The sequence below is a fragment of the Gadus macrocephalus genome, chromosome 12, assembly GCF_031168955.1.
Source record: "Gadus macrocephalus chromosome 12, ASM3116895v1".
Lineage (NCBI taxonomy): Eukaryota > Metazoa > Chordata > Actinopteri > Gadiformes > Gadidae > Gadus > Gadus macrocephalus.
In genome coordinates, this window is record NC_082393.1 from 25,668,353 (window position 1) to 25,690,666 (window position 22,314).

The following is a 22,314-nucleotide window of genomic DNA, read 5'->3' on the forward strand; positions in this document are numbered from 1 at the left end:
GTGTGTGCACGTGTGTGTGTGTGTGTGTGTGTGTGTGTGTGTGTGTTTCTGATTGTGTGTGAGATTGTTTGCGTGGGAGCGTGTGTGTGTATGTATGGGTGCATGCCTTCATGTGTGTGTGTGTGTGTGTGTGTGTGTGTGTGTGTGTGTGTGTGTGTGTGTGTGTGTGTGTGTGTGTGTGCGTGTCAGGGGGGGTTGAATTGAACCGTACCCCACGGCTGCATTATTTTCTGTCCTCCCGCCTTCTACCCACTCAGTCTTCCCAACAGGTTCTGTTCGTGTGTGTGTGTGTGTGTGTGTGTGTGTGTGGTTGTGTTTGTGAGAATATGAATGTATGTGTGATTTATGATGTCTTCCTTATCCCAGACCTTCACTATAGTAGTGGCTATGTGTGTGTGTGTGTGTGTGTGTGTGTGTGTGTGTGTGTGTGTGTGTGTGTGTGTGTGTGTGTGTGTCATTTCAATGTTAATGATTCTAGGGTTAGGTTCTAGGTTATGTACATCTAAGTGACGTTTGCTACTTCTTCGGTGGACACTCACACCTCTAATCATTCCATCTCATTCAAGCATCTCTTTCTATCTACTTTATCCATTTTACATGAAAAGGCTAAACTTTACCTTAATGATTTAAACATGATGTAAACGGCAGAAGGGCCACGGGAGAGATTAAAGGGATAATAACTTCCGCAGGGAAATAACATTCAAAGCAGAGAGCATGAATGCAGCTCAATAGTGTTACATGAGGTGTTAGGGGATATTAATTAGTGAGCAGCTGCTCTACAAAGCGCCTTGTTCCTCGAGTGAACCCTCCCCCACCCACACAGACTACAAAAGCCACAGATTACATCCACGGGAGTCAGTAGATATGCACAACAATGGCCATGATCATATGTTGTATCATCCAGCTTGGATGTAGACAGTAGGGAAGGAGATGTTTCCCTGATCGTGTTGGCAGTGAGAGCCACTCACAATGTCTGGGCGCAACAGAAAAGGGTCATGTTTTCTGATTGATATTCAGTCAGACTATCAGATGAAACTTTTTTTTTCAGTTTTCCGTTTGTATCAAATTGCTTAAGACACGTGTAAAGACACTTTTTATTACATTTGACTCGATTTGTTTGTATTCATCGTGTAACGAACCTATTGGTTTGATAAGTGATGATTGTTGGGGTAACATAGACTTTGGAGGTATGGTGGTTCCCAGTGCTATTATGAGATAACGCATGAAGCCACTGAGGAGGAAGGTTTGTTTTGCCGATAGCAGGATGTTTTTGTGTTTTAATGGTTAGGATGTGCTGGTAGTTTGCTCTTCCTTTTCTAAAGACCCCATATCTCATCATCTTGTCTTGATCTGCACCTTGAATCAGTGCTCAGTGCACATCTAGCATGTTGGAACCAAAGTGATTTAAAGCATACTGAGTATTTGTCGGCAAGAAAAATAAATAATTTGTTTGTTTGGTGCTAAGGTAAAATTGTCAAAACAACTCAATAGGAATGATATTTAGTATGGAGGTAAGGAACAAAGAAGAGAAATGAGGAGAGGAGAGGAATCTGTTTTAAAGACAGGTGGGCAGTTGACAATCTCTTTGGAGATTTAAATTTCTATGTCATTCCTTAGTGATGACTATGTCAATGAGAAGCTCAGAGAGCAACAGAAGAAGACAGATGCACAGAAACAGAAGCCAGGTGTGTGTGTGTGTGTGTGTGTGTGTGTGTGTGTGTGTGTGTGTGTGTGTGTGTGTGTGTGTGTGTGTGTGTGTGTGTGTGTGTGTGTGTGTGTGTGTGTGTGTGTGTGTGTGAGAAGCAGAAAGCCAGTCACCTGCGCCATCCCGCCAGGTTCCACCCCCTCCCCACATCCAGAGTTGCCCCAGCTGAAGGCAGCAGCCAGGCCCTGCCCACTCAACCCACAGGGATGCAGATGGGGTCGTTACTGCAGCTCCACCAACATTCCTGAGGCTCTAGGTAATGGAAGTGGGTCATCCTGCTATAAAAACTAGAACTGTTCATTTACTTGGAGGGACTAAATTGGGATATATGTTTAGCAGCTGTAAGCGCAGCCGTAAACACGCATAGAAACCCGCAGAGATGCAAATACACGTGTTTACACATCTGCACGCACGCACACACACAGACACACACACACACACACACACACACACACACACACACACACACACACACACACACACATATACACACACAGACACACACACACAAACATAACAGACGGCCAGAGCCGTGCAGAACGCTGAAGGTAAAGTAGATGTGATAAGTGCCTTGTTCGAGGCTATGTGACTTGAGATTTGAGTGCTTATCTCACTCTTCACTCTGTTAACAAAGAGTCAGAATGGTAGAAGAAACAGAGAATGAAAAAAAGATTTAAAAGGAAGGGCTGAAAGGAATGTAAAGCTTTTAAGCATTCCCAGGGAACAAGCCGAGGGGAGGGTTACCAGGGCGACGCGTGGGGAGAAAAGAGATGGAACACAGAATCATCTAGGGAGGAGGGGAGGAGAGAGGTGAGGCAAGGAGGTTAGAGGAGAGGAGATGAGGACGGCGGAAAGGGGAGGGGGGAGAGGGCAGCAAAGGGGCGGAGAAGAACAGAGGAGAGAAGAAGAGCGGTGAGGAGAGGAGAGGAGATGAAATGAGTTGGGAGGAGAGGAGAGTTTAGAGAAGGGTAGGAGAGGAGAGGAGAGGAGAGGAGAGGAGAAGAAAGGGGAGGAGAAGAGAGGGATGGAAGGAGAGGAGAGGAAAGGAGAGAGGAGTGCCGAGCCCTGATTTAGATCCAACACAGAGGAAGTGTCTATAGGTGATACACTTGCATCCTGCAGGCTTTAGCATAAATGGCCCCAATTACTTGACTTTTAACCTGCTTGCTGAACAATTGCACATGATTCATGGCAACTGACATGTTTTTAATGTGTTCGATAGCACAGAAACACAAAGGGTAGTGCTGCAAATAAAGCCTGACATGAATTGTTTGAAAGGTCTCCATATTCCCCTACGGCACGATCCAATGGAGAGGAATACAGCAGGCCACATCCTCACCCTGGCTGCCCACTGTTAGAGTCAGCAGCATGAGGATCCAACTGTTTGGTTTCTCTTCAGCTTTTGATTTGCCACTGCTTTGTTGACTCCACTGATTTTGTGAAGCATCCCTGGTAAACAGAGACGGTTTATACGAGCCCACACCCCCGTACCGAAGGATCTCAGAAACTCAACCTTCCCCTTCCCAGTCCTCCCCACCAGCACGTCCGTAACCATGGCGAGCGCGTTGGGAGGGAGCACCAGTACCAGTTTCCCTTTTCATCTGGAAATCTTGAAGCACTCTCCCTTTCGGCTGCACCCATTCCTCTCCCGGGCTCTATGTCTGAGTTTTCCGAACGTAGAAACATACCTGGGCCCGTCCTAACAGGAGCATTCACCTCTGAGCAGGTTTAGCGTTCAGGCAGCCACAGAAAAAAAACTGACAAGCCCAGTGCAAACCCTGCAGACGCACAGATCCAGTCAGAGTTTTGATCCAGAAGCACAGATCCATTGCGGCCCAGGTCATGCAGCACACTTTGCAAGTGACGGGTCCCATCGGGTGGTTCACCTGTTCTGGGACTCATCACAGTGGACTGCTGCTGCAGACCTTTATGTAACTGAATTAGAATGCACCCGAATGGGCTGAACTCAGCAGAAACACACACTCTACCTGCCAATAGATTCTTCGGAAACGCCAAGGGGCCATTCATCCCCAGGTTATTACTGGCACTTCTCACTTTTAATTTGCGTCTCAAGCCTTGACAGCAGTTGCAGGAGCCAGTCTTGCCAGTGTTAAAAAAAATACACCATGTTGTTTCCTGACGGTGAATGTTAATTAATTTCAATCAGCTCCACGCTTCCGCCTCGCAGAGCTGACATGTTAAACTGTTACCGCCACAGGGCTCTGTTCTGCCAATCACTTCTGCTGCCCGCTTTACCTGCGCTGCTGGCTACAGTGGAAGGATCCGTCCTCTACCGACCGCATCATGCATTCTTAATGTTTATGGGAGAGTTATCTGAAACACGTCCAGAAGATGAATGGGTTCAGACCCGCCGATGGTGGTTTACTGGGAGCTTGTGGCTGGGACCTGTCAGCTGCTGCTAGAGGTCGTTCTTTGTTTGAAATGTTACAAACATGAGTGGAGGTGATAGCTAGCGTAGTGTAGCTTGTATAGTGTACCTGCTAGTTTGGAGCGAGCATTAGTAAGGAAAAGGAAGCATCTGCACCTCCACACACATTTTTTCATGTTAGAATATAATCAAACATTCTGAATCTAAAAATAAGTTATTTTAGAGGACGCACGTTGTCAGTTCACTATGGCCTTTCTTCCCGCTCAATACTAGACCATCTTCAGAAACAGCTATCTGCATTAGTCCCTCTGACCTAAAATAATCACAAAATTGGGTCTTGGTTAAAATATACAGTTTTCCCGATAGGATCATGGTTGAAACCAGAAAGGGTGCTTTCTCTGGGAGAATCAAGAAGAGCTTTGAAGAGCTGTAGTTGTTGAAGTGTAAGGAGAGTACGACTCAAAACCTCTCAGAGGGAAGGCGAGATGGAAGCACAGCTGGATCCCATGAAATAATAATAAGCCTTTTTCTCAAAGTTGGCAGTTACCTTCTTTTTTTACTTCCTGTTCAACGATAAGTCATCCCTTGCTGTCATCTAGGCACTGAACCAACACCTTGGGACTCAAGGTCACTGCCCCCCCCCCCTCCATCCCCCTGGTCCTCCCTCCTCCCACTGAAAGATGAGTTGGCCAGGAGGTCAGGAAGGGCCCTCGCCCTGTCCTCTGGTCACTACCGTCCTTCTCACTCTCACTGCCTGAGATCTCAAACCTCCAACCGATGACGCTGCGAAGACTGAAAGAGTACAATATATGTACGCAGAGACACACGCACAAGAATATAGATAGATAGATTGATACATCGATGTATTTGTGTGTGTGTGCGTGTGTCTGTGTGCGTGGTCGCTTAACTGTGTTTTTATAAGGATGTATAGGACTTTTTTATGGACTTTATATCCATGTTTATCGACACTCCCATACATTATCAAACATTAATATTTTAAGCCTCAAAGGCATGAGACCACTTTCGAATACAGACAAGCTGTGGGCTTGCACTGCGTATTTAAGTTGGCAGTTAACATCGTTAGAACAGTAAAGAAACGTTTTTTTTTTCCTTTATTTTTTCAGGTAGTGAATTCTTCTATACATTCATTCATTTTGGCAGAAATAAAGGCTTTCTAAGTAGTGTACCGTCATCCATTGTCAGCGTGTAGTTTGTAGTCTCTTAGCGGCAGTTGCTCTAGGGCTTTGGAAGTTGGCACTTGCTCTCCGTTAATCAGTGGTTGATGTCAATTAGAGCTGTCAATCCATGTCAAAGTGAGTCAGACTCCACAGATACCAATGTATGTGTAGGATTTAAGGTTAGAGTGTATTGTATCGATTATCATTGTTTTACTCAGTTGCTCCTGACGTAGTTTAACGTTGCCAAGGCAACCAGACTGAAGGTATATATATATACAGTATGTAATGTATATATAAACGGCGTGTGTCGCTAGTGAATGTAACAAGTCAGCAGAAATGGCCAGCTCTCACGTGCACACCACACCTCATGTACAGAAAACCGTTGCCATAACATTCACACAGACACAGAAACAAAGACCACCCCAAAACACACACATCCATGCACACAGACACATACAGACGCCCCGACGTCTGTGACGCAGCCATGCCACCCCACACCACATCAAAGCAGCGGGCTGCCGAGCAGTAAAAGTGGAGTGAGAGTGGTTGGATTTATCCCCCGCACGCCCGTTTATTCACGGCTTCCCCTTCCTTAATGAGCGCCTCGCTGTAACCCTGTCACTGCGCACAATTACCGCTGTGCTGTGGCACGTGTGTGTGTGTGTGTGTGTGTGTGTGTGTGTGTGTGTGTGTGTGTGTGTGTGTGTTGACGGTTCTATCTCCGGTTCTCTGGGCGGTTAAGGGGGCAGCTGCATGTTATTAAGCGTTCCACTCTGGGCGCCTTCACTGAGAACACGTTCAGCTCCCTCCTACGTCAGAGAGTCAATGGAATAGGGGGGAGAAAGGGAGAGGGGGGAGAGGAGGAGAAGGGGGAGAGGAGGAGAGGGGGGGAGAGGGAGGAGAGGGGGAGAGGGGGAGGAGAGGGGAGTGATGTGATTGAGAGAGGATCAAAACAGGAGGAGTGGAGAATGTACAGAAAGTGTGTGTGTGTGTGTGTGTGTGTGTGTGTGTGTGTGTGTGTGTGTGTGTGTGTGTGTGTGTGTGTGTGTGTGTGTGTGTGTGTGTGTGTGTGTTTCCATAATATCATATGTATATATGTTTGGTGCCGTAAAGACCCACAGTAACCTCTAGGTTCATTGTGTAGGGTGGCATGTGTGCTGAACAAATTAACGAAAAATGTTGTGAAAAATAATTACTCCTATCACACGTAACAAAGCCCTGCTGGGGTGAATGTAGTTGGACAAGCAGAAAGAGAGATTCCACGTGTGCAAGAACATGAACTACGTTTGTGTGGTGGCATCTGCGTGTTTGTCTTTCCGTGTGTGCAGTTAACAAAGTATCTGCTACAGCTAATACAGTTAGATGCTTAATGAGGCTTTGAAAACAGTATGTAGTGCGTGTTCATGCGCCTGTGTGTGTGTGTGTGTGTGTGTGTGTGTGTGTGTGTGTGTGTGTGTGTGTGTGTGTGTGTGTGTATGTGTGTGTGTACGTGTGTGTACGTGTGTGCGTGTGTGTGTGTGTGTGCGCGAACATCCGCTCATGTGTATGTGAAACTGCAGCCGTTCTATAAACGCAGTGACACGACAGAGAAATAAGTGGCGTGATGTCGGCAGAGAGCTGCCTCCTCAGATCAACGGGACGGGATTAACGCCAGATTAGAAGCGAGTGGCGCTAATCCCACCAGGGAGGAGAGGGTGTGTGAGGTAAAACATCAAGAGAGAATCTAGGAAGGGAGATCGACAGCGTGTCTCAATACATTTGTGTATCTCTGTGCATCGTGGTGCATGCTGGGTAAACCTTCCCTCATGCTCTTTCTCAGTGGGGGCGGGGGGGGGTAATTATTGACAACGGGAAATACTTGAAGTCACATCTGCGGGTACAATAGAAATGCCATGTACTGCAGTCGAAGGCCCTAGGGGTGAATCGCTTACACAGTGGTGTTAATGACTGTGGCTGAGCCAGCATGGCTTGGGGACACCATATCCCACACAAACCCACAAAAACACGCGCACACACTGTGGTAATCATCCTCCCTTGTTAATGTGAAAGGCAACTTTTATGTGTTGTATATTGGGAAATATGAAATACATACAAACTGTGTATTTGATGCTGTAACTGTGCAGTATCTGACATCAGAAAACAATGGGGGGAAACTGGAGACTGTAAGCTGACACATGATGGGAGAAAGGAAGGGAGGGAGGGTAGGATATAAGAAGAGGGCATCTTCCTTGAGCCATGGGAATCAGCACAAACAAATATCAGCTAACCCAGCGCACACTCACACACTCACGCATAGACACACACACACACACACACACACACACACACACACACACACACACACACACACACACACACACACACACACACACACACACACACACACACACACACACACACACACACACACAGGTTAAATCACTGTCTGGGCTTTGACAGAAACATGCTTTATAACAGGTTTTCTCTACCTGAACCTGTACACACACAGCCATGAACGAATACACACATGCAAATGCACGGATGCAGGCAAATGAACGGACGCAGGCACGCACGCACACACACATACACACGCAGACAAAACATTGCAACTGCAATTGGTTTTGGTAAACCCTTAAATCCACATGATTACCAAGATAATCTCAGGGACTATTACCATGATCAACTCATGGACTATCACCATGATATACTCATTCAAGTAGTGGTTATATGCATGGTTAGTCTATTGAGCGTATTCTATCTAATCAGTCTAGATACATTTCACTGAATGATCTGCTGTGCTAATCCATTTAGCTTCTCAGCTTTCCAGGCCACTACAGAGATCACAGGCCTGGGAGAAGCCTGTATCCTGCCATAACCTATCCAGTACACATTCACTCAGAGCCCTGTGAGGCCAGCCTTCTTATGTACGGAAGTCACTGTCCCAGTGACCTTTGTTAACACAGTTCTTCCCTGTTGACCTTAGCAGCAGTTTGTACGCTTGTGTGTGTGTGTGTGTGTGTGTGTGTGTGTGTGTGTGTGTGTGATTGTGCATGCATGCGTGCCTACGTGTGCATACAGTAGCTTTAAACCCTTTAAGAAGCAATGTGAGACTAGTGGATTAGCATAGACAATCTCACTCTAGCTTTGTAGTCAGACTTCACAGAAGCCTTACATGAGATCGAAAAGCATTAAATGCATTACCCATGAAGTCTTGACCAATTTATTTTCCATCTGAGGATGATCAAGCGATGTGTCTGACAGACTTTGTTTATAAATCCAAAGGTATCCTTGTTTGAGCTTATTCAACCTTTTTAATAACTTATTCATTTTATAGTGCACTCCTAACTTATCTCAAGAACAAATGTTTTCCATTCGATGTTCAAACAGAATCTGCATATAAATTGCTTAGAATGGAGCATTATAGCGGAGAGAGTTAAACCAACCCAGTCTCACGGAAATAGGCGACACTGTCACGTCACGTCACGTCATTTAATCTATTCATTCGTGATCTGGGACACGTAATTTCAATTTTTTCGTGCCAAAAGCACCAATTTCAAACTCATTCTAAAAAGAAGAGATGAAGCCGCTACCTTTTTTTTCCGTTGCGGTTTGCCTACAGAGCAGCGCCCCTGCATTAAATATATCCGGGAAATGTCACAATTCCTCAGAATCAAAGGTGAAAGTAGATACGGGTGGCCAAAAGCTGTCATATTGGTAGAAATGTGTGCTTTTGCCACGAAAAAAATTGAAATTACGTGTCCCAGATCACGAATGAATAGATTAAATGAACTGACAGGTGTCACGTATTTTCTTGAGCCTCGGTTGAAATGATTTGCAATTGAACAGAAGTTAGTCTTTGAACAGGGAATGAGAGGATATAGGTGAGAGCCGTCTTCTGGACGATCCAGAGAGTGACTGACATGTCCCGAGAGGACAGCCCTAAGGGAGAGGATAGTGTGTGTGTCCCTGGAGACTACATACATGCACACGCACACACACACACACACACACACACGCACACGCACACGCACCCACACACACACACACACACACACACAAATACAAATGTACACGCACACACACACACACACACACACACACACACACACACACACACACACACACACACACACACACACACACACACACACATTAACTGCAGCCTGCATTCACGGTCAGTGAGGATGGGGCCCGAGGAGAGGGCCATCCCTCGCCTTCATCCCGTGGGGGGGGATGTTGGATGCATCGGTGAGCTGCAGCGCACAGAGTTGTTAGAATGACACCCTCCCTTGGGGGGGACTTACATCTTCAACTCGTACCGCTGCCGCTCTCTCTATTTCACCCTCTCTCTCTCTCTCTCTCTCTCTCTCTCTCTCTCTCTCTCTCTCTCTCTCTCTCTCTCTCTCTCTCTCTCTCTCTCTCTCTCACGCTCTAAAGGAAGGGCAGAGCTCCTTGTAGGATGTGGTTGAGTACGTGACTTCCACCAGTGTCTCAGGCTCATCACGTAGGGTTCACCCACTGAATTATACTGATGCCTCTGTATGTGTCAGATGTGTTTGTGTGTTTATGAAGGTCCACATGTTTACTAGTTTGAATGTTGCTGTAATTCGTCCGACAGAGGTGTGTGCTGTGTCTGCGTGTTGTCATTTTATTGCCATTCATTAGGCTGACAACATATCATGTTACCTAAATGCCATCCGCACTGCTCACGATGATACATTCACCACAGTGTCGGGACAATGCACCTCCTTGTGCCTTGTTTTAAATTCAGTAAAAGAGAGAGAGAGAGAGAGAGAGAGAGAGAGAGAGAGAGAGACAGAGACAGAGACAGAGACAGAGACAGACAGAGAGAGACAGAGAGAGAGAGAGACAGAGACAGAGACAGAGAGAGAGAGAGAGAGAGAGAGAGGAAAATAAAGTTTTCGTCTGCGCACTATGGATTTTGTGTAGTCAAATTTGATTTGAAATCCCAAGAATCATTTGTTCCTGTCATTTATCTTACGCTTGTACTTATTGATGTTTAAATTGTACATCATTGATTACGATTTTAGAGCAACATTCACATCGGTTCGACCCTCTGTGGAGGGGTGCCGCCTTTGGTTCAGCACGGTGTGCTTTATACTCCTTTATTGGTATTTTCATTCGATGAATCAACCAAGTGTGCTCGCAGCGTACATTGTGTTGCTGAGTTACAGATTCATTACTGCACTGTCAGAGAAGGAGGGTCTCTAACCTAAAGCGTGTCAACGTATTGAGCATGGTGCGGGTTCGACATCGGCCGTGTGGAAGAAGGGAAGACCAGGTCTAAGATGAAGTGAGGAAGGTAAGCAAAGAGAAGGGCACGCAAGAGACAAATCCATTTTCCTCCTCTCATCTCCCCTCAGAGGCTCTCTGCTCGTCTCAGCTCTCTCTCTCTCTCTCTCTCTCTCCCCTACATCAGACATCATCAAACATTCACAGCCCTGCTTTTAACAGGGCTTTAAATGTGAGCTCCTCTGAACAGTAAAGGCTGTGAGGAGCTGGAGAGGGGGAACAATGGTGTGAAGGAGATTCAGATATGTCATATACAATACTTTCACGTGTGTGTGTGTGTGTGTGTGTGTGTGTGTGTGTGTGTGTGTGTGTGTGTGTGTGTGTGTGTGTGTGTGTGTGTGTGTGTGTGTGTGTGTGTGCGCATGAGTTTGTGCTTGCGAGTAAGTGAGTGTGTGAGAGTTTTTCAGTGAGCATCTGATATGGGACAGGTGATGCCCGCTATTGTTTTCCATTTCTCACCGTTCAGGAGTTTGTGAAGACCCTGGCACTGGGACATGAGAGCAGAAACAGAAACGCCTCGGACACCAACATATCACAACCTGGAATTCAATCTGTCTCACATCTACAGCCCTCCTCACAGCTGAGACTTCAGAACAATGATCCTACCTGTAAATGATAAAGGGATTTTGTCACAGACAGGCCTTCTGCAAAAGCATTCAGAGTTCAGTCCTTCATATACAAGGAACCTGACCCCCAAGTACCCTACCCTATAGGTAATCCAACTGATGAAATCTAGGTTTGTTTCTCCAAGTGAGAAACAACTGTGTGTGTGTGTGTGTGTCATATGAGCACATGGGTGTGTGCCGCTCTGTACATACAATACATGTGTGAACAATGTATAAAGGGTCCCCTTAAGATGAGGTGTTGGCTTTCATTGCATCTTCAACACACCCTGACACACACACGCAAACAAACAAAGCACCCTGTCGGACACACACACACACACACACACACACACACACACACACACACACACACACACACACACACACACACACACACACACACACACACACACACAGGTACTCATTCCCTCACTCTCTCTGTCACACACACACACACACACACACACACACACACACACACACGCGCGCGCGCGCGCGCGCGCGCGCGCGCGCGCGCGCACGCACACACACACACACGCACGCACGCACGCACACACTATGGCCATCGGAGTAGGATGTGGCTGCTCCAGTTATTGTGACCCTTGCAGGCACAGAGACAGGCGTGCAGACGACAGGGAAGCCCTGACAGCCCGGTGGGCCCGGGGACAATGGGCGGGAGGAGCAGGACAGAAGAATAGCCTCTCGCTGTCGGGGACCCGGGGCCGCCGCGCCTCCCGTCACACGGGGCTATACAGCCCAGGGAAGCCTGACACCCAGAGCAACCTACAGAAACGGATCCATTCACAGGCCTCCGGTTCGTTGGGGAGGGGCGCTTCCTTCTAAGATATACAAAAGGGAAGTCTTCTCTGGAATAGTGGACAAAAACATGGGTAACAATAACGAAAAAGAAAGAGAGGTAAGGTTTGTGTTTACATATAAACTGTATATAACGTTAATTTCCCTATAGGAGATAAACCAGAAAGGCTGGTACATCTTCAGTGTGTCTGGTCTGTAACGTGCCAGACCACCGGTTCCTAACTAGGGCAGAGAGTCTGAAGGGGAGGGGGGGGGGGGGGGGGGGGGGGTGTCTCCAGGACAGCAGTGACCAGTGTGTGTGGGGGTAGGGTGACTCATTCTATGTTGGTATGGTCGGTGTGTGTTGATGTCCATCATTCCGTCTCTCTCTGTCTCTCTGTCTCCCTCCCACTACAGAGAGATGCTTCATTATTTGTAAATTGGTTTGCAGCATCCTAAGATCACAAAAAAACACAAATAGATAAACTCATACACATACTGTACTTCACACCTTGCAGCAACCAGGTGTAGACAAAAAGGAAGAAGAAAAGAACAAGCTAAGAACTGGGAAACTCTTCCCCAGAACGCCTGCAACCTTGTGACCAGGAGGGAGGGGTTGAGTGGTCCAGGTACATGGGGTTAGGTAGTGAGTGGTCCAGGTACATGGGGTTAGGTAGTGAGTGGTCCAGGTACATGGGGTTAGGTAGTGAGTGGTCCAGGTACATGGGGTTAGGTAGTGAGTGGTCCAGGTACATGGGGTTAGGTAGTGAGTGGTCCAGGTACATGGGGTTAGGTAGTGAGTGGTCCAGGTACATGGGGTTAGGTAGTGAGTGGTCCAGGTACATGGGGTTAGGTAGTGAGTGGTCCAGGTACATGGGGTTAGGTAGTGAGTGGTCCAGGTACATGGGGTTAGGTAGTGAGTGGTCCAGGTACATGGGGTTAGGTAGTGAGTGGTCCAGGTACATGGGGTTAGGTAGTGAGTGGTCCAGGTACATGGGGTTAGGTAGTGAGTGGTCCAGGTACATGGGGTTAGGTAGTGAGTGGTCCAGGTACATGGGGTTAGGAAGTGAGTGGTCCAGGTACATGGGGTTAAGTTAAGTAGTGAGTGGTCCAGGTACATGGGGTTAGGTAGTGAGTGGTCCAGGTACATGGGGTTAAGTTAAGTAGTGAGTGGTCCAGGTACATGGGGTTAGGTAGTGAGTGGTCCAGGTACATGGGGTTAGGTAGTGAGTGGTCCAGGTACATGGGGTTAGGTAGTGAGTGGTCCAGGTACATGGGGTTAGGTAGTGAGTGGTCCAGGTACATGGGGTTAGGTGTTGAGTGGTCCAGGTACATGGGGTTAGGTAGTGAGTGGTCCAGGTACATGGGGTTAGGTGTTGAGTGGTCCAGGTACATGGGGTTAGGTAGTGAGTGGTCCAGGTACATGGGGTTAGGTAGTGAGTGGTCCAGGTACATGGGGTTAGGTAGTGAGTGGTCCAGGTACATGGGGTTAGGTAGTGAGTGGTCCAGGTACATGGGGTTAGGAAGTGAGTGGTCCAGGTAAATGGGGTTAGGTAGTGAGTGGTCCAGGTACATGGGGTTAGGAAGTGAGTGGTCCAGGTAAATGGGGTTAGGTGTTGAGTGGTCCAGGTACATGGGGTTAGGTAGTGAGTGGTCCAGGTACATGGGGTTAGGTGTTGAGTGGTCCAGGTACATGGGGTTAGGTAGTGAGTGGTCCAGGTACATGGGGTTAGGTGGTCCAGGGGTTAAGCTGCTAGTGAGGGGTTCAGGTGCATGGAGCTAGTGATTTGCCCGTTTGAATACAGATTGGATTGTGTAATTGAAATAGAGGGGGCCGGTACCATCGAACACTAACAGTTCAACTGAGAGGCCAGGGTTAGGGTAAGGAGCCATAGTCTCTTTCTCTCTGTCAACCACTCCCTCAACTTCTCTGCTCAGACTAGTTCTGCGTCTTTCTCGTAACCCCTCCCTGTCTACCTGTGTCTCTTTCTTTCCATTCTTCTTTCTCACAAGGTCCCACGAGACAGCAATTATTTACTCATCTGCCCTTGCAAGAGCGCTGTCACTAGGCTAACACAAAATGACCTTCACGCCACCCACACACACACACACACACACACACACACACACACACACACACACACACACACACACACACACACACACACACACACACACACACACACACACACACACACACACACACACACCTGAGCATGTATTCTATCTCTTTCATCCTCTTCATGAAGGATTGATGCTTTCGTCAAAAAAAAAAACAGAAAGAGAGAGAGCAGTTCATGTAGAAAGAAAGAAGAAATGAACGACATAAACAACCATAGAATGAAAGAATGAAAGAAAGAATAACAGTAATAGTGAGAGAATAGAATAAAAAAAAAGAGAAGGAACGAAGGAAAGACGCCAGCATCAAACCAGGACAGAATCTCCATATCTCCTATCCAGAGTAGATGCACCAATCTCTCTTAATTGGATGACTGAAATTGTATTAGCTGGCAAAACCAAAACAAAGAAACGGTCAATTACAATCCTTAAATGGCCTTTATGGATCACTTTGACCTGTCTTAGATTGAGAGCTGATTTCATCGCCTTCTCAAGAGAGAGAGAGGGACAGGAAGAAAGCGACATCAATCGTGATGTCTGCTCTAAAAGCCTAATAAACCGGACTTTCACCACGTAGGCCTACTGCTGCCAGAAAGGCTGAATAATACTTTCTGAGTATCAAAATACAGATAGGCCTAAGTAAACCTGGACGTCAATAATATTTTTTTATATTTATATATTTTTTTATAAGGGTTATAATAACCATTAACTATTCGTAAGGCCATCGAGATAAGTATTATTCGCCCTGTGTGGTTATTATTTGTCTGTTAATGGAAGTGTCCTCCTCCCTTATCGCTCTATTGCATGCATTAATGTCAGATAAACTGGCTGTTATCGAGATGAGCATCCACAAACGATGAGCCAACACATAATGCACACGTACACACACGCACGCACACAAATTGACAGGGTACATAAACAATAGATACGAGTTAAAGGTCCATTGTTGCAACAATACACCCCAGACACCAAAGCGTGGACAGCGAGATTAATATCTCAAACCTAGTATTGTTTGGTACCACCCCAAACAATAATAAAAAAAAAAAAAAGGATTACCCTAGGAACGCTAATTAGGCTATTAACAGGACACGTGGTCGCCTACTTGGACATGTGCCCGCAGACAATGAAGCGCTCTGCAGAACAGACTGCATTAAAGATCTTCAGCCTCGCCTCAAAAAAGTGTTGGAGGAGAACATACAATGAATCTGGCGGACGGGCGAGTCTTAACCGGCCAGACCAGAACAATAGACTCGAATTCAAAACACCGTTTGTACAATGGATCTCATCCAGGAAGCACACCTGCATGGGACCCAGCAGAGACGCTCACGGGTTAACACCATACGGCTGTAGGAACTCGAAGCGTGTTTTTATTCTCTTGTGTTCTTCGAATAAACCATCCTAAAATGGGACAAAATAGGGTAAGGTTGCCTTTTCTGTACACTTACCGGACATTTCCTCCCGAGGTACCCCATTCAGGGTGAACCCTTTCCCCGTATAGAACTGGCGGAGGTCGGAGCAGCTCCGGGCTTTGCCGTTCAGGCTCGTGCTGTTGGCGGCGCCGCTCCCCGGGACACCGGGACCCAGGCACACCCAGACAACCAAAGTCCACGAGAGAAACATTCTAGCCCAAAATAGCTCGACAGTGGGGAATCGGCTTATCCTTATAGTGGCAGGTTGCGAATGAGTCTTCTATTTGATATTGTCATAAACAATTATTCACTGTTGTGAAGCCTACTCTTGTGGTCAGATGCAACGCGACAAGGCGATCCCTTTCACTTCAATGAGGGAAAGCCCTCGAGTAGCAGCGCAACCCTTCCAATCGTGAAAAAAGAAAGATCCAGGAGAATGGTGAGGGTGCAGAAGGAGTAGAGTAACGGACGCGGTGGTCCGCTGTGCGTGCAGCCTGCAGCGGGAGGGGAGATCGGCCAGGTCCTTCCAGGGTGGGCTTGAGCACCCGCGCCTCTGGCGGTACCGTTCCTCTCCAGACACGGGAGATTTCTTGTTTGGAGGAGAGCAGGTGTAGCTCAGTCCAAGCTGTGATGGCCCCACTTGAGTGCTGCAATCCACCGGTTAGTCCTCATCATCATAGATCCAAAACAATGCTCTATATTCCAAAGAAATATTCACTGCAAAAGGAATGGAAATGAAAAGCGGTAGGCCTAATTGTAAGATAGTAATTTACAATCGAAGAGGTGTGACTATAGGTTGCGATGCGAATAGGTCTAAACCAGCGACAACACCATCAGACCGAGGAATAAGAACAGTGTGGTCTGTGCGCCGCTTCGGTTAAAAAAAAAGCTCTCTCGCTTTCTTTCTGCTTCTCTGTTATCTCTCTCCCATCTCCGTAACCCATGCGAGTTTCGCCGATGCGCGTTAACTGCAAAACGACGCCACCTGTCTTCAGGTCCAAAAAGTAGACCCATTCAAATTTGAGATATCGATTTAGATGGAATAGAAAAATACTTCATCGTCTGCTTTTTCATGCAAAAGCTAGACATTTATATAGAGAGCGAGATTAGAACTCTTACCCAATTGTAATATGAGTGATGAGTGGTATGAATAACAGGCCTATAGATTTCTTTGGCACCAGACCAATAAAGAAATTAGAGCTTTGTTACCAGTTTTTTTTTTTTACCGATTTTTTTTTACAAGACTCCAAGCTCCGCCCAAGAAGCATCCGAAAAATCAGTCCAGATTTTATCTCCCACCTTAATGCGTTTAAAGTTGATTCTGACACATTAGCAGGTAATGAGTTGTGTCCTCCTCCTCAAAGGACCTCACAAAGCCTCCATCTGTTGTTGCATGACAGGCCACTGCCGGCAGACAAATACACCTTAGATCATTTGCCAGCCCCCCCCCCCCCTTTTTCTTCACTTTTCCCCCAATTTTCACTCTTTTACACACTTTCAACTCTCTGCTTTCTCGTCCTTTTTTTGCCAATCACTTTTTTCTTTTTTTTTCCACTAGTGGTATGAGAGGTTTGGCTCAAGGCCCAATCGTTAATCAAATTAGAAGTGAGTAATTCAATATTGCTGAATTTGAATGTGCCCTGAGATTCTGTTACTAGCTAAAAAAATTATGATTTTGGGCTGGGCCCAAATAAAAGTATCTCTTGGAAACGTATTTCATATGATTACATGAAAGTGTGCATGTGAATATCAAATAGGTCTAAGCATCAAATATTGCAAGAAGACCTTGGAGTAGTGCATGAAATAAGTGCATTAACAGATAATGTTCTCATTTGATAATTAAGTGAGCAGATAATCCCTGCTATACACACCTCAACCAGTTCACACACACGCTTCTGTTTCAAATTTTGCCACTTTAAATTTATTTCAAATAAGGGCCATGTATTGGTTAGCTACAGCTAGAATCTAGAAAGAGTTCCAGATCATTTACACCACATTTATTTGATCTCATTCACAAGAATTGTTGTGAAAATAAGTTGATTTCAGTGAACTTCCACTTACCGGTACTTCCTACTTTACTATGGACTAACCAACAGTCTGAAAACATTGTGATAAATGGACCTGTTTTAACTCTGCAGTCCCACTTATTCTGAATGACCGAACAGTAAAATATAAATTTCATAATGTTTTTTGTTTATTTGTTCAGAAACTGAAAAATTGCATTTCAGGGTTAATCACATTCATAGAATGATGCTTTATGGCATGAAGATTAAAAAATTGCGACTAGACAGTTCCAAGTGTGCGACTGAGAATAACCACACCAAACAATTGCTTGAATATAGAGTTGTACATATAAATATGTGTATTTACATTTGTCTTCAAAAAGTCAGTAGTGCTGTGCAAACTATTAAACAATGTTAAATAAACGTGTATATATACAAGAGGGTAAGTAGGCTAGGTAATAGGACATAAAGAGAACAACTGTCCCCGGCAGGAATCATTGCCAGCTTGTCTTCAGACGAGACAGCTTCTCCTCGGAGTGGACAGCTTGTCCTCTGACTGGACGTCTGTTCCTCAGACGAGACACCTTGTCCTCAGACGAGACAGCTTCTCATCAGACTGGGACGTCCGCGTATAAAAGGTAACTAAATCTCGGTTGACAGCAGGGTTCCCTATGGGCTATACCAGGAACGTCCTGAACACGCCTGCGACACAAAATGGAGTCCGCTTCTGTCCATGTTCTTCACTCTGCTGAACCTCTTCCTGCGTGCCTTCATCGTGGGTGTCTTCCTAATGTCCGTCCACACACACACACACACACACACACACACACACACACGCACATACGCACGCGTGCGCGCACACACACTTCTACTGAGGCGTTGTCACGGTCCCTTCTTCTTCTCCTTTCTTTATTCTTTTCTGCCAGTCTTCATTAAATGCTCCTGGTCCCACTCAGAGCGGTTGCCGTAGCGATAGGAGCAGAGACAGGAAGAGCAGGGAGGTCAGGGTCAGAGGCGAAAGGTGAGCCGCGGAGATGGAGGAAGAGTCCCCCAGAACGGCCACCTGGAGGGAGAGGAGAAGCATCAAGGTAAATATATATTTACAATAGCAGCGGACAACACAACCCCACTCCACTGCCACTCCACCATCATGCCCTCTGGACGCAGGAGCAGGTCCCCGTTGTGCCGGAGGGCTCGCTATGGCAAACGCCTGGTGCCTGTAGCCGCCCTCCATCCAGTCCCACGGTGTCTGCATATCCTGTCTGCATGTTATCGTTGTTGTGTTTTGTTGTCCATCTGTGTACTTGTGGCTTGAAAAATAATTTCCTATATCAAAGAACCAACTGGAGAATCTTGGTGGATGTAGCTTTGAGAGGGTCGTTTTGGGAGGTCTAGTGTGTAGAACATCTCCCCCTTTCCCATCCCTTTCTACCGACGATGATGACCGGTGCTGGCCGGTATTCTGTAAGGGGCCAGGAGGTCTTTCAATTATGCATAAAAGCAATATCAATTTTCCATCACACAAAGGTAAATTATTGGCGAATTGCAAATCAATCAGTTAAACCGGGTATCTTGGTCATAGTCACCAGAGACGCTGTATATGTTGTAAGACATGGTGATGGTGACAGTCTGTTTACTCACACACAGAGTTCAGCTGCTCGGACACGTATATATAGCGCTGTGGTGTGTGCATGCGTGGAGCCCCGTCTGGCTGTGGGTTTCAACGTCTGCGACCGAGAGAGGGTTAATCTTCAAGGACACTTGTAGTGTGTGGCGCATTGGCCATTATAATGCTCCTGCGACTCAAAAAGAATCAGAAATGGATGTAGCCATGGTGACAACTGGAAACCGGATCTCTCTAGAGCCATTCGTCCGTTCTGGGCAGCAGTGCAACATGGCAATTCTTATTTTTATTAATATTATTATTATACACTGATGAAATATGCTGACGAATATTATGTTCCATTTCTGCCAAGTCCATTTCCGCTTATTATGTCACTAAAGTCTAAAAACTTCACCTTAATAGGACTCAAAAGACATTTGAATCGTAACGTCAAGTAAAGTCCAATCTGAAGGAGAAAAGGTGTTGACGTACCTGTGGAGGAGGGGGCCGGCGAGGGGAGGGGGGGGGGCGGAGAGAGGGCCAGGCCCCACCTGCCTCCTTCTCACCTGGAGGGGCGAGAAAGAAGGAGATTAAAACAGGCAGTAACATAGACAGTGACCTAGGGAGAGAGAGACACACAGAGAAAGAGAGACAGAGACGGAGACAGAGACAGACAGAGAGAGAAAATCCTCAGGTATGAGCCTAGAAGATGCAACATCAAACTAAACAGAGGGAACAATGGAATGCACAAAGGAAGAGACCAATCGTGGGTCAGCATCCTCATTGCTTCAATGTTTCAGTTTGTTTTGACCACATCCACATTGGGACCAGGCCACATTATATGTGTGTTGTGTCTATGCCAGTTTTCATTTTGTCTCTTCATCCAATCCAGAACCTCTGAAGCTGAATAAGAAAAATCGAACTTGCATCTAAAACACAACTCAAAACCCAAAACAGCACATTGAAATGAGGAAACACACACACACACACACACACACACACACGCACACGCACGCACACACACACAGACACACACACAGACACACACACAAGCATGTGAAATCCTATTGGTGGTTTGTGAATGGCACCATGTTGTTGTCTGTGTACGTAGGACTTATGAATACATCTCATTTGCAGAATACAGATTTTGCTTACACAGGACTCGCATACAGGAACACATGTCAATTGCTTGCTCTGTTTAATTGGCCCACACCTGCACGTAAACAGCTGCTCCGCTGCCTTCCATTCTTGTGTGTGTGTGTGTGTGTTTTTAGGCGCGTGTGTTTGTGTGTGTGTGTGTTTGTGTGTGTGTTTGGTGTTGGCAGTCCTCCAAGCCTCGCTGAGGGGAAGTCAGGTATGAAAGAATTAGGAAGGAAGGCAGCACGCACGCACACACACACACACACACACGAACACACACACACACACACATACACGCACACAAGCCAGCACGCACGCATGCACACAAACACACACACACACGCTCTCGGACACTACTACACACCTGGTCCGCAAGCAACACAACTCAGTCTCAACACACTGCGCTCTTTTGGTCAACAACAATCTCACCCTCCTGTTCGCTCCTCTGGAATTATCGTCTGTGAGGAGAATTCTCAGAGCAGCTGAACATAAAACATGACAGCATACCTAACACCAAGCTAAGGAGATTGGACTGTTTGATGGACTTGTCCTTATATACAGGACTAGATGAGCCATGGATACAAATAATTCCAAACCAAACCCATAATAATGACGATGGTTAAAGAATGACATGGGAATAAGAACAGACATTTTGACTGAGACGTGCACACCTGGATGTGCAGAAACATGATACTGCTGCATCTTACAGTAGCCATTGTCTCACAGTACAATAGACAAAGAGATTCTCTCTGCAGAGCCCGAATGAGCCGAGACGTTAACATGAGCCTACAAACGCTCACTCTCTCTCGCACGCACAGACGCATACACACACACATGCACAACATATTGAATAAAATCATATCCATCATGTGCTATGGTGACTAATATCAATACTTGAGATATTAGTCATGAGGGGGAGAGAGAGAGGGAGAGAGAGAGAGAGAGAGAGAGAGAGAGAGAGAGAGAGAGAGAGAGAGACAGAGAGACAGAGAGACAGAGACAGAGAGAGCGAGAGAGAGAGAGAGACCGAGAGAGAGGGGGGGGGGGAGAGAGAGAGAGAGAGAGACCGAGAGAGAGAGAGAGAGACCGAGAGAGAGAGAGACCGAGAGAGAGAGAGAGAGAAACAGAGACAGAGACAGAGACAGAGAGAGAACACAGTGTTCCCATCATGGCTTTTATCAATTAACCATCTGTCCAAGTGCCTAATGATCTTTTAGCCCCGAGCAACTTGGAAGCATTTTCCCATTTGTGTCTGCTTTTCAGTTGCTCAAGCCAGGGGGTTCTCATTGGTGAAAAGAGTGGTGGATTAATACGGCAGAACAGAATCACTCTTGCATTCCGCGTGCAAAAGTCTAATATCTAATGAAGTATGTCATAGAGCTAATGATCTTAGCCTAACTAACGAAGTAGACCAAGTGAACTGGTTATTCTTACGTCATCATCATCATCACCATCATCATCGCGGTTCACGATAACAACTGGGAAATATGATACGCTGGGACAAGATGTCACATGGAAGCGCAATGTCAGCGTAGTGAATCAACAGAAAGATGTAGGAGACAGCAGACATGTACAGCCCGGGCGCAGTAGCAGAATGTTTAGCTGTGCTGGGGTCACACAGCTCATCATCTGGGCTGATGGAAGGGGTCACTGCAGAATGACACGAATGCTAATCCAGTTGATGCTCAGATTGGTTGAGGGTGAGGGTGTGAGTGTGAGTGTGAGTGTGTGTGTGTGTGTGTGCGTGTCTGCATTCTACATTCCTTTCAGCATGTTTGTCTTGTAGCAACAACAAGGAACATGTCAACCATGACAGATTGATGCGTACATACATGCATACAAACACAACCTTGGTACATCACACACGCACAAACAGACGCACCCCTGCATACAAAAACACACACACTCGTCAAGGCAGGGCGTGGGCGTGAAAGATTCACTGGACAGGCGTGAGGTGGATTTTAACCATTCTCTCAATGACGTGTGTGTGCGTGTGCGTGTGCGTGCGTGCGTGCGTGCTGGTAATGCTAGCTACCGGCTCTCTTCAGTGATGTCACCTGGCCTCCCCCATGGTCCC

The 22,314-nt window shown here is 46.5% G+C and overlaps 1 protein-coding gene and 1 long non-coding RNA gene across 2 annotated transcripts in view; both read right to left on the bottom strand.

Annotated features, from left to right (window-relative positions):
- gpc1a (glypican 1a) overlaps window positions 1-16,419 on the bottom strand; it is a 28,536-nt gene extending 12,117 nt beyond the window's left edge. The window contains 1 exon segment of the mRNA XM_060067610.1: window positions 15,528-16,419. Coding sequence (XP_059923593.1) covers window positions 15,528-15,702 — 175 coding nt within the window. The 5' untranslated portion in view covers window positions 15,703-16,419.
- Window positions 16,420-17,663: 1,244 nt separating this feature from the next.
- LOC132469625 (uncharacterized) lies at window positions 17,664-20,446 on the bottom strand. Its single transcript, XR_009528451.1, has 2 exons — window positions 19,590-20,446; window positions 17,664-18,557 (listed from the first exon to the last, which is right to left on the bottom strand). It is a non-coding gene; the product is annotated as an uncharacterized LOC132469625 (long non-coding RNA).
- Window positions 20,447-22,314: the final 1,868 nt, after the last annotated feature.